This window comes from Malaya genurostris, chromosome 3 (assembly GCF_030247185.1).
Source record: "Malaya genurostris strain Urasoe2022 chromosome 3, Malgen_1.1, whole genome shotgun sequence".
Lineage (NCBI taxonomy): Eukaryota > Metazoa > Arthropoda > Insecta > Diptera > Culicidae > Malaya > Malaya genurostris.
Window position 1 is genome coordinate 276739736 of NC_080572.1, and position 15076 is coordinate 276754811.

Genomic DNA, 15076 nt, shown 5'->3' on the forward strand with positions numbered 1-15076 from the left:
GGCTATAGTCAAATTTGAGTGGCCCTCAGTAGTAAATACTATAGAGTAACGGAGGTATTTTACCGACTCTAATTTATTTTTGGGACGGCGCTCATATTTTTGGTTGTAATCAAAATGAAGTACATCGTGTCTCAGAACTTCAAAGGTTGCACTTCATTTTGATCAAAATATGAGGCCGGGCCATAATATATTAGAGCGGCCACTTACTACCGAAACTCAAGTTTGCTACATTTAATCATACGAAATGATACGAATAGAAACATAACGCTAGGTATTCTTCAAATAAATTTTTTCCACGGTGAGAGTTAATGCAAAACATTACATTTAAATGACATTTTTTGGTATTGAAAATGTCTTACTCTTCACTACACGGGGCCGGGTGTCAATCCAGAAGTTTCAAATATAGTCGCGTAACCTTTTTCTGTCATAATTTTGAACGATAATAACTCAGTCATTTATTGATGAATTGATATAATTTAACAACCAATCGATTCGGAAACATTTTACTTAAACATGTATGGTAAAGTCGTTTCAGTAATTCAATAGTATACTATTGAAAAATTACTTTGAATTGACCAGTCGCAGTCACAGTGCCTCAATGATGTCATCCTCACGTCCGATTAGAGCAGTATGAACTATTGCACAAAAGGGAATCTATAAATATATGCTCGAACACATTTCTGCTTTAGTTAACCCCTGGCTCGTAGACCGATGAAGATTTTTGATTGCATGACGAAACTGAAAGTTACATCCATTCGTTCGCTGGATAGTCACATTTGTATGTGTGCGGTGTGTTCAGTGTAGTATAGTAGTAGTACTTGAGTATATTGAATACCAGTTAGTTGGTCATTTTGATTCTCCGATAACTAGCAGGTTAATTTAGAGTTATCGGCGATAGATTTTTCGGACCTAATTTGAAGCAATTGTATTTTGGTGATTTATTGATGGATTTGCCTCATTCAATTGGTTCGAAAGCTTCAATACTGTACGCTTAAAATGTTTTGATTTGTCAACGGGTCGTGTGCATATTGAAATCTCCATCTACATATGAAAAAAAAACGGTGGAAATGGAATCAGTATAAAGTTATTAAATGTGGCTAAACACAATAAACTATCTATCTGCTCTCAGACCTTATTATTTAATCAAACAATATTCGTGTAACCTAATTAAATAGATAGAACTTGATTGAATCTTATAAAGGATTATATTTTGGTCTAATCTTATTCACAAGAATTTAATTGTTGAGTACATTTTAAATTGTTTCTGGCCTTATGTCATCGATAACAACTTGAATTTTTTGCTTGAGGTCTTCAAATCGAAGCTTCTCGGAGGCCCTTCACCATTTCTGCAAATTATTCGATTTTTCAAAGATTGTTCGCAGAACATCGATTGTTTCGTTGGCTGTGTGGCACGTAGCGTCGTCCTGTTGAAACCAAACATTTTTTATGAATAAATTTCACGAATCAACCTTTCGAATAAATGTATAATCATTGGATTCTATCAAACTGTTTGTTTTATTAATGCATTTGATAATTTGAATTTTTCGTGGGACACCCTGTAGTATCAAAGATAAACTGATTTGCGATTTTACATGTATCATTTGAATAGGACCCCTCACTGAACTTGGTTTACCGCCAGGTTCAGTTAAATTTCCATTTGAATCAAAACAACAAGCGTCTTATCAGTAGATGCGTTGTATCTATGACAATTCGTTCATGTATTATTAATATTAAGTTACAATATGCACCAAATTAAGGAATTTGGTTGCGCACGCATTAGATCCTTATATTTAAAAGTGAAAATCAATGAAAGTAACAGAATATTTTGTGCGGACTGTTTCACATGTTTTCTTCCTTGTATTGTTGCCATATTATTTCCAGACACTTTCCGAAAATTATCGACGTTTTAATAAAACAACACTATTACTGAGTTTATTGGTTCGCGGTTACTGATTCAACATTTGTCGATCAAAATATTTAAAATCTTCTCTTGAAACAATGTTTAAAAAATTAATAAGTATCATTATGTTACAATATCGATTCTTTTGTCCAGCTATATATCTTGAGGTAGTTCGTATCCAAAATTAATCTTTTGAGTAACTTTGAAATCATCATAAAACATGGATTCGATTTGCAATATGTACTAAATCTGTATCCTGCTTGAGATCCGCGTGGACGTATATAAATCAGTACATTACAGATAATTCTGCATAAATGGCAACTCTGTTGGTGAATGAAAAACATAAACGCAGCCTAAATGACAAACTGGATGTTTTTGATAGGATAACGTGGCGCCATCATGACATGCGAATACTGTTCTAACAACATTGGAATTCACCGTTAGAATGATTAAAGAATCCAATTTGAGTGTCCTGTCTGTTAGCTCGTGGTTAGAACACGAATAAAAGAAATATCTAACTCTAAACATACATTGAGAAAAGAACCATAGTAACCGCAAACTGTTTTTCATTGTCATTTCTACTATACGCTAAAATAGTAGCAAAGAGCATGATATATGACTATTCGCCATCTGTATTGTATAAATTACTAGACAACAAAGACTACGACTTGACTAAACTATTTGTATTTATGACTTTTCTGGCATGGTCATACTGACAATGGTAGTCACGACGACACGACCTGCCACTCGCTTTTAAAACTGTATCGCAAATCGAGCTACCCTTCAGTAACTGGTAATGTCAAAATGATATCTTATGAAAAAAGTTTAAAATTGGGAACGCGGTCAGAGAAATTGTTGTTTTCGAAATAACAGTTACAGTAACCCTAGTTACCATTGTTTATCTTTTCAAGGTAATCGTTCTCGGTTTCATTATTGCACATGCCCAATCTAGAGCATCTCAAAAGTTCTCATCGTCGACTGCAGATCTAAATCGGAATTGAGAATTTTTATGGCTTGCTAATTTTGTATTTAATTATATATTCTGTTCACTAATAATATGTATTCTTGTAGCCTCTCTTCAAAGTGCGTAAAGACCCAACACCAACCGCTTTTGCGTTTATCTACGGCGTGATGCTTAGAAGGTGAAAAAAATCTCACCGTGAGACCAGAATGATATCCAACCCATTGCATTGTAGTACTCAGATGAACAGTATGACCGCGAATGTTGGTGTTATGCTGCAATTTTGATGATGTTGCTACTTGTTAGATTATTTCGATCGTGATTGCAATTATTTATATACTTTCAAATGTACTAATCAGCATTCACAATTTTTATATGACTTTTTCACCAATATTTCAATTATATAAAAGTCCTACAAAAAATAAATGTTTAATTACCGGTGAAATATGCTGCGATAACAATTTCAATCAACTGTGATCTCGCTTCGCTGACATGGATTGTATTTAATGATATATGCACGTAGCTACATGCCGTTGTGTGAAAGAACCAAAAGAAGTGGACTAAACCGTAGGTCGAGTGGCCTACGCTAAAATGCGGAAACGGAGTGTCCCTTTTTAATTCTTTCCTTATATCGAATTCATATAATGAGGCCCTTATTACCGGTATCACTTCACGGTGAAAATCAAGTGAAGTGAATGTAGGTATTTATCACGAAAGTCGCTTCAAAGGAAAAAGTAATTACTTTTATGAGCTTGTGGTTTTACGAACATCACATTATTTTTTTTTGGAAAAATGATTTTTTTCACTACGTGACTACTTCAGTGTGCGTGATACTGGTAACAGGGAAAATCAAGTGAAGTGATATAAGTGTGAAGTGAAAGTGAAAGTGGCAGTGAGAACGGTTATTAGGACCTGAAATTCTTTTTAAAGCCAGTAGAAGACAAGACAATCCGTGGGAACGACTTGACAGGGTATTTTGATTATTAGAATGAAATGCAAAATCGCGATTCTGAACATTAAGCAAAAAAATCAAAATCCCGAAACGACATTATCATTCCTGTTGTCATTCAAATATTTTTGATAGATACATAGATTGCAAACGAAAAATTCAGTGGCAAATATATACGGATATGTTCCATTTTGCTCGATCATCATTACATTGCTTTATTGTTAGCGCCATGAAAACTGGTTTATTCCTGCAATCAATATAATTAGCCTAACTTGAAATAAACTGTTTTACTTAAAATACATCTTTTAAAGTATTACCTGTTTGTTTATTATGCTGTGCATGGTGACTATTTCGTAGCAACCACAGCAGTGATGCTTGTAAAATATATTTTTATTATTACCTAGGGGTCTTTCAATACTTCGGTAACTGATAGTGATTGCGCATGAACACTTTTTATTGCGATTTTTCTTCGAAGTGCCTGGTCGTGTCGTCGGTAGTCATCTCAAATATAAGAACAAATAGTTAAACTCACAATTTCTAGTAAGGTGAAATTGCTCTTGAGCCTTGATATATGAAAAGCGAAATAGTTATTGCTACCATGTGAATATGTTCACAGTATAATAATGTTACCATAAATAGATACATGGTTTGATAGACGATTATGAAGTTTGAAAACACTATTCATGTAGTCCATATCAACAGAATTTATGTAGTAATCACATTATCGTGTTTTTTTTTGTCTTTTAACCGACTATGTATTTCATTTGTGCTGACTATACAAATTGTCAATAAACGAATGTTCTATGTTATTGTCACATAAAGTTACAATATAACAGAAAATTTCGTACGTGGCTAACACATCAGTGATTGATATGAAAAAAATATTCTATATGATGACTTTGTGTAATTTGGTAGGTCTTGCAGGTGAGTGAAGTTTGTAGCCTCAATAGTTTCCGTCATTGAAATTCAATTTTTCAACCATTTTTCCGGCAACGGCTACGTTTTCCAGTGAAATCAACGTCTCGTATACGATTTATTATTCATTATCGGTCGCTGTAGAAATAACATCCAACATATCGAGGTTTACATCTGGACTTGGCTATTAATTTCTTTCATGCTGCTCATTCCTGCTTCAGGAAAAAATCCACCGGACATCAGAGCCTTTGATCAACTGCTGCTACCAAACAATGCTCCTCAGTGTCCACGTTGCTATTCAACATTTCACTAGGCATGTCATCATTTAATATGATGTGAAAATAAAATAAAATTCCATGAAACTATTTTGTTTTTCTTGTTCTAGAATTCAAATTCATAAAACTTTTTAACATTAGCTCATGTTCTGCTGATCTTCAGCATTGTTGAATCAACCACTGCCTTTAGTTTCGAAATAACTAGAAGTGAAATGTTAAAAATACCATGGCTCAGGTTATAGCGAGAACTACAATGTAAATAAAGATTCGGTCATGGTTAGCCTAACCATCTCAATCGTATTAGTTATTCATACAATATACTGTTCAATATTACTATTCTAGAGCCGATACCATTTATAGTAAACATGAACTTGACTATTGTTGAAATCATCTGATTTAATAGTCGGCTGAAAACCACTATACTCGCATGGTCAGGTTGGCCCTCTATATAGTAATTGTTACCATAATATTTTTCTGAGTGTATGCTTCATGGTGTAATTTGTGTTTCCTTTGGGTCCACCTCGGGGTATATTGAGTGTCTATTCTAAATCTGATCAATAATCAATTTACTCAATTATGCGAGAAATAGGTAAAATGGAAATTTGGAATTCTAGCTAATTTGTATGTAAAATAAATACGAAATTCACGAATCAAAGCTCTCAATCCCGTGACCTAATTCATGAAGTTTAAAACAACGGTTGAATTTTTACAGTGTGGCATTTAGTTAATGATGGGTATATAATTTCAAGTTGCCTACCTGCAGATGAGCGTGTAAATAATTGAGATGTGTTTGTAACGGGGCAAATACCGAGAATGCCATTGGCCGGACGAATCAAGCCGACGAGCTATCGATCGGCATTCGTTTTTCACTCATCACGGCGTGGACACGTTAAGGTTTTGTGCTTGCATTTTTTGCTGAGTCTGCATTCCAATTCGAATAAATTGAAAACCCGAAAGTAAACTTCGTAAGTTTGCAAGAGGTATGTTGTTATTATTTCATAAAGATAGTTGCAATTTTAGTTTGTAGTTCCGTATAGCGTTTAATTTTAGTGTTACAAAGATCTACAATTGCGACGCCATTTTTCAAGCCATGCTACCTACACAGTAAAAATGGATGGTATTTTAATCTGAATAACGGGTTTTTTTGTTCACAGAATCCTAAGAAACTATTCTCCAATGTAGAATTGCTGGTTTATTGAATCAACGCATGTTTCTAATTTAAATATCAATTTTTTCTGTATACTTTAGCCTAGTGTTTTCAATATGAGTTCCACCGAAAACAACTCATCCGCAGCAACTCAGGGGACTGAAGCGCCCCAAGCAGCAGAACCTGCATCGGCGACGCCAGTGGCAACGTCAGAAGGGGAACAGACGAAACAGCAAGAGGTACCGTCCTCCGCAGTTTCGAACCCCGCCGTTACCACCAACGGAAATACCGAAGAATCTTCTGCTGGAGAAGCGCCAACGGCAGTAGAAACTAAGCCAGCGGCTGCTGCCAGCGAAGCTACTTCTAACGGTACTGTTGAAAAACCAAAAGCTGGCGATGGTAAGGCATCAGAGAAAGAACGTCCTCGGTTCAGTAGTGCGGCTAGAAAGCGATTCCGGTTGCTTCTTGGCCAAGGCTATACCCGAGAAGAGGCGGCTCCTTTGGCTCAAGATCCTGTCAAATTCAAGGAAGCGCGTGAGTCGGCTGGCAAAGGAAAAGGAACAGCTAAAAAATTCGACTTTGACGAAGAACGTAAAACGCTAAATGGAGCCGGTAAAAAGCGACTAGCCTGGTTGCTTAAGAATGGCTACAATGAACGGGAAGCAATAGCACTGGCTCGTAAGCCGGTAAATAATTTAAAACGTGGTAGATCAGATGATACGAACGGTAACTCTGCATTGTTTGATCCACCAAGTAAAATGGCAAAGCCTACGACTGGATCGATCCGTATGGCTGTCACTACGACCAATCATCCTGCTAGTGTTCTTACGAGAGATCAGTCGAACAAAATAAAAGCTGGTATTCTCAAACAGGTAATTCAGCAGAAAGATTCTCCTTTAAAGCCACATTTCGAAGATTGTGCTTTTATTGATGGTTATCTACGGGTCCTCTGTTCGGATCAACAAACCGTAAGCTTCTTGCAACAGAACGTACCAAAGCTCGAGCTCTGGAAGGATGCTTCGCTAAAGGTCGTCTCAGAGAAAAACATAAAATCTGATATATTCGTTGGTTATTTCACCGATAGCCGTCAAGACAGCAACAAAGACATATTGAACTTTGTCGAGTGTCAAAATGATGGCATCAGTACATCGGCATGGAAGGTTTTGTCGAGGAAAGAGATTGCAGGCAAGCAAACAACTGAGCTGAAATTGATAACTGATCTTGCATCTGCTAAGATCATTCACAAACTGGGCTACGAACTGAACTACAAGTTCAACAAAATCCAGATCCGCCGTGTAAAAACGACTCCAACAGCGACACAGGCACCAACTAATCCAAGGAGGGCTATAGTGAATAGAAACGCTCCCTCCAGAGACAATTCCAATCAGCCCAGGTCGTCATCATTTGTCCCTATCTGGGATAACAATCTACCCAAACGGTCAGTTTTCAATCGCGTTCCGAGTCCTCCTAGAAGGAGCAGCTTCGATAATTTCAATTCCAACCAGTTCAATGGCAGTTCTCGTGGTGGCGGCAATTGGGGTTCTGGCGGAAATAACTCTCTCGGCAGCATGAATTCGTTTAACAGCAGTGGCAGTAGTGGTCAATTGAACAACCGATCATCGTACAGTCTGGTTGAGAACCTGTTCGATCAGTTAAACCGTTCCACTGGAAATACCAGTAATAGCTTTGATCGGTACGGATCTCGTCGATCTAACAATTCTGTCAATAGTCGAGGCAGCAATTCTTTCAACAGTCGTGGCAGTAATTCTATGAATAGCCGTAGCAATTCCTTGGGCAATCGTACATTTTTCACTACTTCAAGATTAGGTTTCTTTTAAAAAAAACTACATTTGCAATTTGAACTATATATTTAAGTCCTGACAAAATTGAATTGACCAGTCTATCTATCTATAAATAAACTGTGAAACTTAAACTGGCCTTTTTTGTTTTTCATTCAATTGAAAATATCACGATCATAAAACTGCGAAATGCATTATTGTCTTCGGATGAGTCATCATAAATCGACCCTAACCGTAATCCTAGAGCATTAAGTATTTGTTCTTGAATTTATCAGTAACTTTATCAAATGATTTTTACAGATGGAGAATGAATGAAAACTAAGGCTTCGATTTATCAAATTTGGTAAAATGCCTTAAAACTGCAAATCTCCAATTGGTTGAAACGCATTGCTAATTGAACTAAGCTGAATAAAACAGAGAGCTTGGACAGAAATTCTTTGCGAGCATAAGTCCATTTCAAATGGTTGTGACTTTTGGTTCCGGAGATATGATGGTATAAGTGACGTAATCGACAAAACGCATTGTTTTTTACCGCGCAATTGTCTCAGAGATGGCTGAACCGGTTTTAACAGCTACTATTGAGCCATTGACCAAGTTCAAATATCAAAAGCCTATGATTTTTGATTCCGGATATATGATGGTACAAATGACCTAACTGACAAAACACAATTTTCCGCTATAATATGCATTATTTTAGGATTTATTTTGTAAAGCGGTAGCGTTCAAAAATTAAGCACCTCGAAAAAAGTTTCCAGGCGAAATTTGAGCTAAATCGGATATGGGTATGGGATGCTACACTGATAAAAACTTGCACGATCGATTCATATGTAAATAGCACTTCAATTTAGGCGATTTGTTTTAAGATTTCATGTGCAAATTCACTAAGATGCAAGATAAAATTATTTTTCACTTAGCTTTGATGTGTTTTTCCTTTAAATGTGATGTGTTTTACTATTGAATCGGGCTAAATGTGTTACACTTAATTTTATAGTGGAAATGGGTACGGCACAAATGCCAAACAGTTGATTCGGTCAACCGCGTTTCAATTGAATTCTATATGGAACACAATGTGACATTTAAATGAAATTCGTATAGAATCTAGAGGTTACGATATATCTTATCGTTTTGATGTGCATTTCAGATAAATGTAGCATGATTTTCACTAAATATTAACAGTTTTTACACTCATAAATTAAGCTTATATTTTCATTAGAGTGCCTATAACCAGAGTGACGACATCTCATCCGTAATGCTGGCAACAACTCAAAACGTTTAATCCGAAATGTTGGCAGCTTCGTTCGCTTTGTATTGTATTTGACAGGTCGTTTGCTCGTTTGGAACAAAGCTGCCATTCCAAACGAACAGCTGTCGTCACTCTGGTTTAAGGCACTCTAATTTTCATGAATTTCATGTGCTCTTACATGTAGCAACCCGCTGGCTGCATTCCGGCTGCAAGTTATTTTCAGTGTACCCGGTGGTTAAGGATTTTCAAACCTTCTATCTTGAAAAATCAGCATAGAGGGGAAGTAAATGAAGTTTCCTAAATCGAAAATTGTTTTTTATTTGCCGAATGTCTTAGAATTACATAAAAAGTCGAGATTTAGTGTCGATTTTCCAAAAAAAAATTTTCCCGGGTGACACTAAATCTCGACGTTTCATGCAATTCTAAGATTCGGCATAAATTTTTTTTTCGATAACGGAAATTTCAAGATCTATGAAAATTTCACTAAGTGAATTAAGAAGGATTTTTTAGATTAGCTTCATTCTGCTCATACAAAAATGCAACGTAAAGTCAAGCGCCCGAATTATTGTCAGAAAAGCTGAACTATTTTTTTTAAAGAGACTTTCGATGAAAGAAAAAGGCATTATCACACCACTAGGTGGATTAAGAATAGTTTTTTTTTTCAGTTAATACTAACCTTTAAAAGACATTTGTAAAAATTCCATGATATACTTTTCATTAGTTTGTGAGTTATTGTGCTGAGAGTGGCGTTACTTTTGTTAGTATCAGAACAATGGATCAACACCAATTTCGTGGGTGTGAAAAAAATCGATATCATAAAAGGTTAAATATTATAAGACAACATACGAAAGGTTAAACACAAAGATAAGTCGGATCACACTTAAAAAAGAGAATTCAATACTTGCACTAATCGTTCAGTTTCGGGTCTAAAGAACAACTCATCAAACTTTTAGTATATTTGGCAAAGCAGAGTGCTGGCATTATATTCCTTTTATGAATTTTGGACTTTCTGTTTAACATACAGAAAGAATAAGACAGTTCCAGTTACAATTAGTGATGAACAAGTAGATTCAATAACCATTTATTCATAATGTTTCACAGTTTCATGTTTCACGAGAAAATATTTTGACGAAATTGAATATTTGAGAATTTTTATCAAAATCAATAAAATTATCGGAATCAATAAAACTTTAATTTTAATTACGTGTACTTATCTAATTTTAAAATCTTGACTTCACAGAATATGTGAAACCTCAAGTCAGCTCATACTCTCAGTCTGACAAAGTTTCATAATGCGTTTATGAATATCTGTTCAAATTGATCTAAGTTTTAAATATTAAAATAAATTTAATATATTTAATTTAATGCTGATTATCAAATATCTGAACAAATTTAAAACTCTTGTCAGATTAATTTGTGAAATAATCAAACTTTCATCTCGTCACTGCTACCAAATCTTATTACAGCTCAGACGAAAAAGCTAGATTTGTTTTTGTCTACTTTTAATAAAATCTGTAGAAATCGGTATTAAGGTTAAGAAATCTGTATTCTGTGTATTTTGTGAAAGTTGTTTGAAAATCCGCGAGAATTTTTTTAGTTACAATTTTTTACTACAAAGCAAAAAGAATTTTGATTTTGATATAAATTAATATGCCAATTATGCCGGTTTTGTCAGCTTTACAAACCCACACCCACGATGTTATCGGTTGCTGATTGTTTTCCCAGCCATTGAACTTTTATGCAAATTTTCTGAAATCAATGTTCGTTTTTTCATGGTAAAAATAGTATTGTTTTATATGAAAATCTGAGAAATTCTTCATGTGACTTCAACCAATATTTAAAATAACAATTTTCTGGTATCTAAATGTGATATAAACTGGTAGGTAACTTTTACTGAATTATGCATTAAACAGCTTCTAAAAGCCCACTTCATTGGAAACTTAACATAACTTATCACGTTACTATGATGTGATTATTTGTTTCAGTGCATGTTTCGTTGATTTGGTTTGAATGTGTTTGAATCTGTTTTACTAGTTTTATTTTCTTACTTTTCAGTAAATTTCGAAATACTACTCGTCAATTCTTAATTCATAATCAGTGAACGAGCTCATAAAGGTAAAACCGTTGTTAAATAAACGATATATTTTTAATATTATATATTTATCAGTTCGATATCGTTAGTAGCGTCCTATGAGAAAAGCTGTACTGTGAGTCTTAAAATATACTTCTCGTTCCAGATTTTCGTAGGAAATGAGCTCAGATAGCAAAGACGTTTCGGATATTCCACCGGAAGTGCTTCCGACAGAACAAGTGACAGCAACAAACCAGTCCTCGGAAAACCAACAGATAACTTGTTTGGCTGAAATAATATCTACCTCTGAAATTCTTATCCCTACCGAAAAGGATCATGCGGAACTTCCACCTGAAACTAGATCAACGAATGTGCCTTCAAACGAAGAGAAGGAAGCGCTTTTTGCTGCAATCAAAGCAAGGAAGAAGTTACTGAAGAAGGCCCGAAGAAACAGGGAAAGAGAAAAAAGGAGGAAGGAGAAGGAGGAGAAACAGACTCTGAAGCAGCTTGGAAATCCAGCATTCATCCCTCCAGCTATCAAACCTAAAACCCCAACGATAATTGTGTTGCGATTACCAACATGCGATCCAGTCTACGGCTTTAGACTACCTGAGTGTAGTCATTTGAATGACAGGGATCGAAGCCAAAATATCAGTGGTGATGAAAAATATATCAAAAACTTTTATCAAATAACTCCTAGTTTGAAAAATACTTCAATAACGCCAAATAATCTCCCGAACACATATGATTGGGCAACTTTCAGTTACATTCGCGGTGGTCAACCATAGCATGGAATCTGAATGAAATAAGTTGTTAATTACATCTTTGTAAATACATTTATATTAAAGCACACAAGTTGTCTTTGTCATTTATTAGATCTATACTGAGCTCCAATTCAAGCTCCAACGATTGAATTCACTTACAAGCAAATGGTCGGATAATTTTTCGTCTAGATTTATAGGGCTATTGTACCAATAGTCATTTCACTTTATTTTGTCGATTACTCGACTTTCAATCAACGAATTGTAATAAAATCGGATGCAATAGCTCCTATTCTGTATTTCGATCGAATGTGAAGATTTACATTCTGTATTTTAATCGATTATTTTGATTTTTATGTATGGAAAACTCTAAATCGATCGAGATACAGAAAGCAAAATTTCGCATTCGATCGAAATAATCCGATTCGAACGAAATTCAGAATCAGGACGAATATATTTACTTTGATTATAAAGCGGCCCATACACGTTCAGTTTTCCGGACAGTTTTTCGTGTGTGACGTCATGACTGATGAATTCTTGTTCGGTTTTTTTACTGAAGCTGTTGAACTGTTTCATCCGATTAACTGACAGTTCTTCAGATAATCGTTCAGTTTTTACCCTTTTTTTTTTATTCCGTCCAAGATTCGTTTGAACTGTCCGGAAAACTGAAGGTGTGTGGGCCGCTTAAGAAGCAATATCGCTGAAAAAATAGTTCGATCAGTTCAGATCTCACCCTAAATCACGTTTTTTTTAATATAAGATGACTACTGGAGCCGTTATCCTATATATCAAGATTCAATAATCATTTCTGCTAAGAACTCGCTCGATGGATTTTTCTGAGGCCGAAGTACGCAAATACACGATTTCGTCAACCATGTCGATATCAATGCTGTCTATCATTTTTCAAGGTGGGAGGGGTACGGTAGTGTTTCTTCTTCAGCGCTTCTTCCTCTCATGTAATTTATTTTCTATGCATTTATAGCCACTTCGAACTGCACTAGCTCACGGACCAATGTATGTTTCCATCATTTCCTCAAACTTGCGTGCCACAGGTGTCATAATGTCAACGTCATTAGCGAAACCAAATTGCTGTACAGAGTTTCAGAAGATCTTACCACTCGTGTTGATCCTAGCTTTTCGAATTACATCTTTCAACGCAATATAAAACAAGAGGCATCGCCTTGCTGTAGCTCTCTGTAAAACTCGAATGGACTCGGAAGCGTTCCAGAAGCTTGGACGCATCACAAAGCTCTATCCACAGACTAACAGACAGGACACTCAAATTAGATTCTTCAATCATTTTAACGGTCATTTCGAATATTCCATTATTTGGGACAGTACTCACATGTGTCATGATGGCGCCACGTTACCCTATCAAAAACATCATGTCTGTCATCTAGACTGTCTTTATTTTTTTCATTTACCAACAGAGTTGCCATTCATACAGAATTACCTGTAATGTATTGATTTGTATACGTCCATGCGAATTTCATGCAGGATACAGATTTAATACATATTGCCAAAGATAAACTGAAGATTACAATGTTCCATACGTTTCATTGAAAAATGTTGGGTCAGTAATCGTGAACCAGTTGGTTCAGTAATAATGTAATTTTATTGACCCTCCGTTAACAAGCGTCGACTAGTTCCGACAAAATGCCATGGAAACAATACAAGTTAGAAAGGAAGCACACATATGTTTACATTCAGCATATAATGATTTCTTGCCACAACTGATGCTTCATGGGATGAGGCTATAACAAACTAAATAAATTCTAGACAATGGTTCTAAGTAGTTTTCACTTTCTTATTCTAAGAATCACTGATATAAAGCGAAATTTCTCAATATCGTTCATACTGTAACTTGATATTTTTCCAAACATAAACAATCATTGTCATAGTTACGACGCATCTAGTGATCAGACACTTGTTGTTTTGCTTCAAAATACTCAAATTGACAGTGAACCGAGCTCATCGAGGGGTCCTATTCAAATGATACCTAAGAAATCGCAGACTACTCTATCTTGAGTTTATCTTTGATATTGCCTAAACTATATACATAATTGCGCCTACTTCTCATCCTCCAACTCAATAAAAAATCGAACCCGTTTTGTTACAATATTTACTTGCTTCTGGTCTGCCGCCACTTAATTTCGGGTGAAAACTACCAACACAATAAAAAATAGTCTAGATGAACAAATTTGAGTCGAATAAATGGCTACCCTCCAACATCAAGAAAAAGTTAAATATATTATCAACGTAATCCAATAAATCATTGTGACGATTCATTTTCAAATATTTTGATGAAATCAGGCATCCCTGCAAGCAGCTGATCGGTGTTGACAAACGAGGGGAAACCAACTAGTAAAAAAACTTTTACATAACACAAGGGGTGTACAGATAGTAAATAGTTCGCGCAGTACAATATAGGTGGAACTAGTGCATCACGAAAAATAATTTTTATTAGAATTTACTCATACTGTCATGTCTGTTAGTCTGTGCTCTATCCATCGTTGCTTTGACCAAAGAACATGTTTTGTTTTGTATTGTTATTTGTGTCAGCATTCGGTGAGGCCGCCACGAGTCATCAAAACTGCGAGAAAACGAATTCGGTGCAAGAAGAACCGCTCAATCTTGAAAACGGCTGCTGATATCAACGTTTCCAACTAAATCGCTCGTACACTTAAATATCATTGCTGAATCTTTGCACAGCCGAGAGATCGGTAATCATCTCGCCAAAATAATAATTACTGAAAATCTCGGCAATACCAAATTCGTTAACTGTCAATTATTGCCGAACTTATCAGCAGCAATTTTGCTCTGAGCTCGGCAAAACCGATTATGATCGAATAATGAACTGCCGAGCCATCAGTAATAGAATGTAGAAAGAATTTCTCTTTATTATTATATGAAATAAATATCACAAAAGCTATGGTAGGGGAAAGGGGGTGTTTTATTTGTGTCAATTTTAATGCAGTATACAAAAAACAAAACAAAACAAACCTCAAAAGAACTGCTCCTCAAAGCATCTACCTGAAAATAAGAAGACTTTTGT

General features: G+C 35.5%; 1 protein-coding gene across 1 annotated transcript; it reads left to right on the forward strand.

Moving 5' to 3' along the window:
* Positions 1 to 5819: 5819 nt before the first annotated feature.
* Positions 5820 to 8080, forward strand: LOC131435712 (uncharacterized). Its single transcript, XM_058603866.1, has 2 exons — positions 5820 to 5980; positions 6249 to 8080. Exon 2 carries the CDS (start codon positions 6264 to 6266, stop codon positions 7983 to 7985), a length of 1722 nt encoding a protein of 573 aa, XP_058459849.1. The 5' UTR covers positions 5820 to 5980; positions 6249 to 6263; the 3' UTR covers positions 7986 to 8080.
* Positions 8081 to 15076: the final 6996 nt, after the last annotated feature.

Bases quoted from the DNA above. Each gene is read 5' to 3' on its own strand.
- LOC131435712 (XM_058603866.1), top strand. From the start codon at position 6,264: ATGAGTTCCACCGAAAACAACTCATCCGCAGCAACTCAGGGGACTGAA.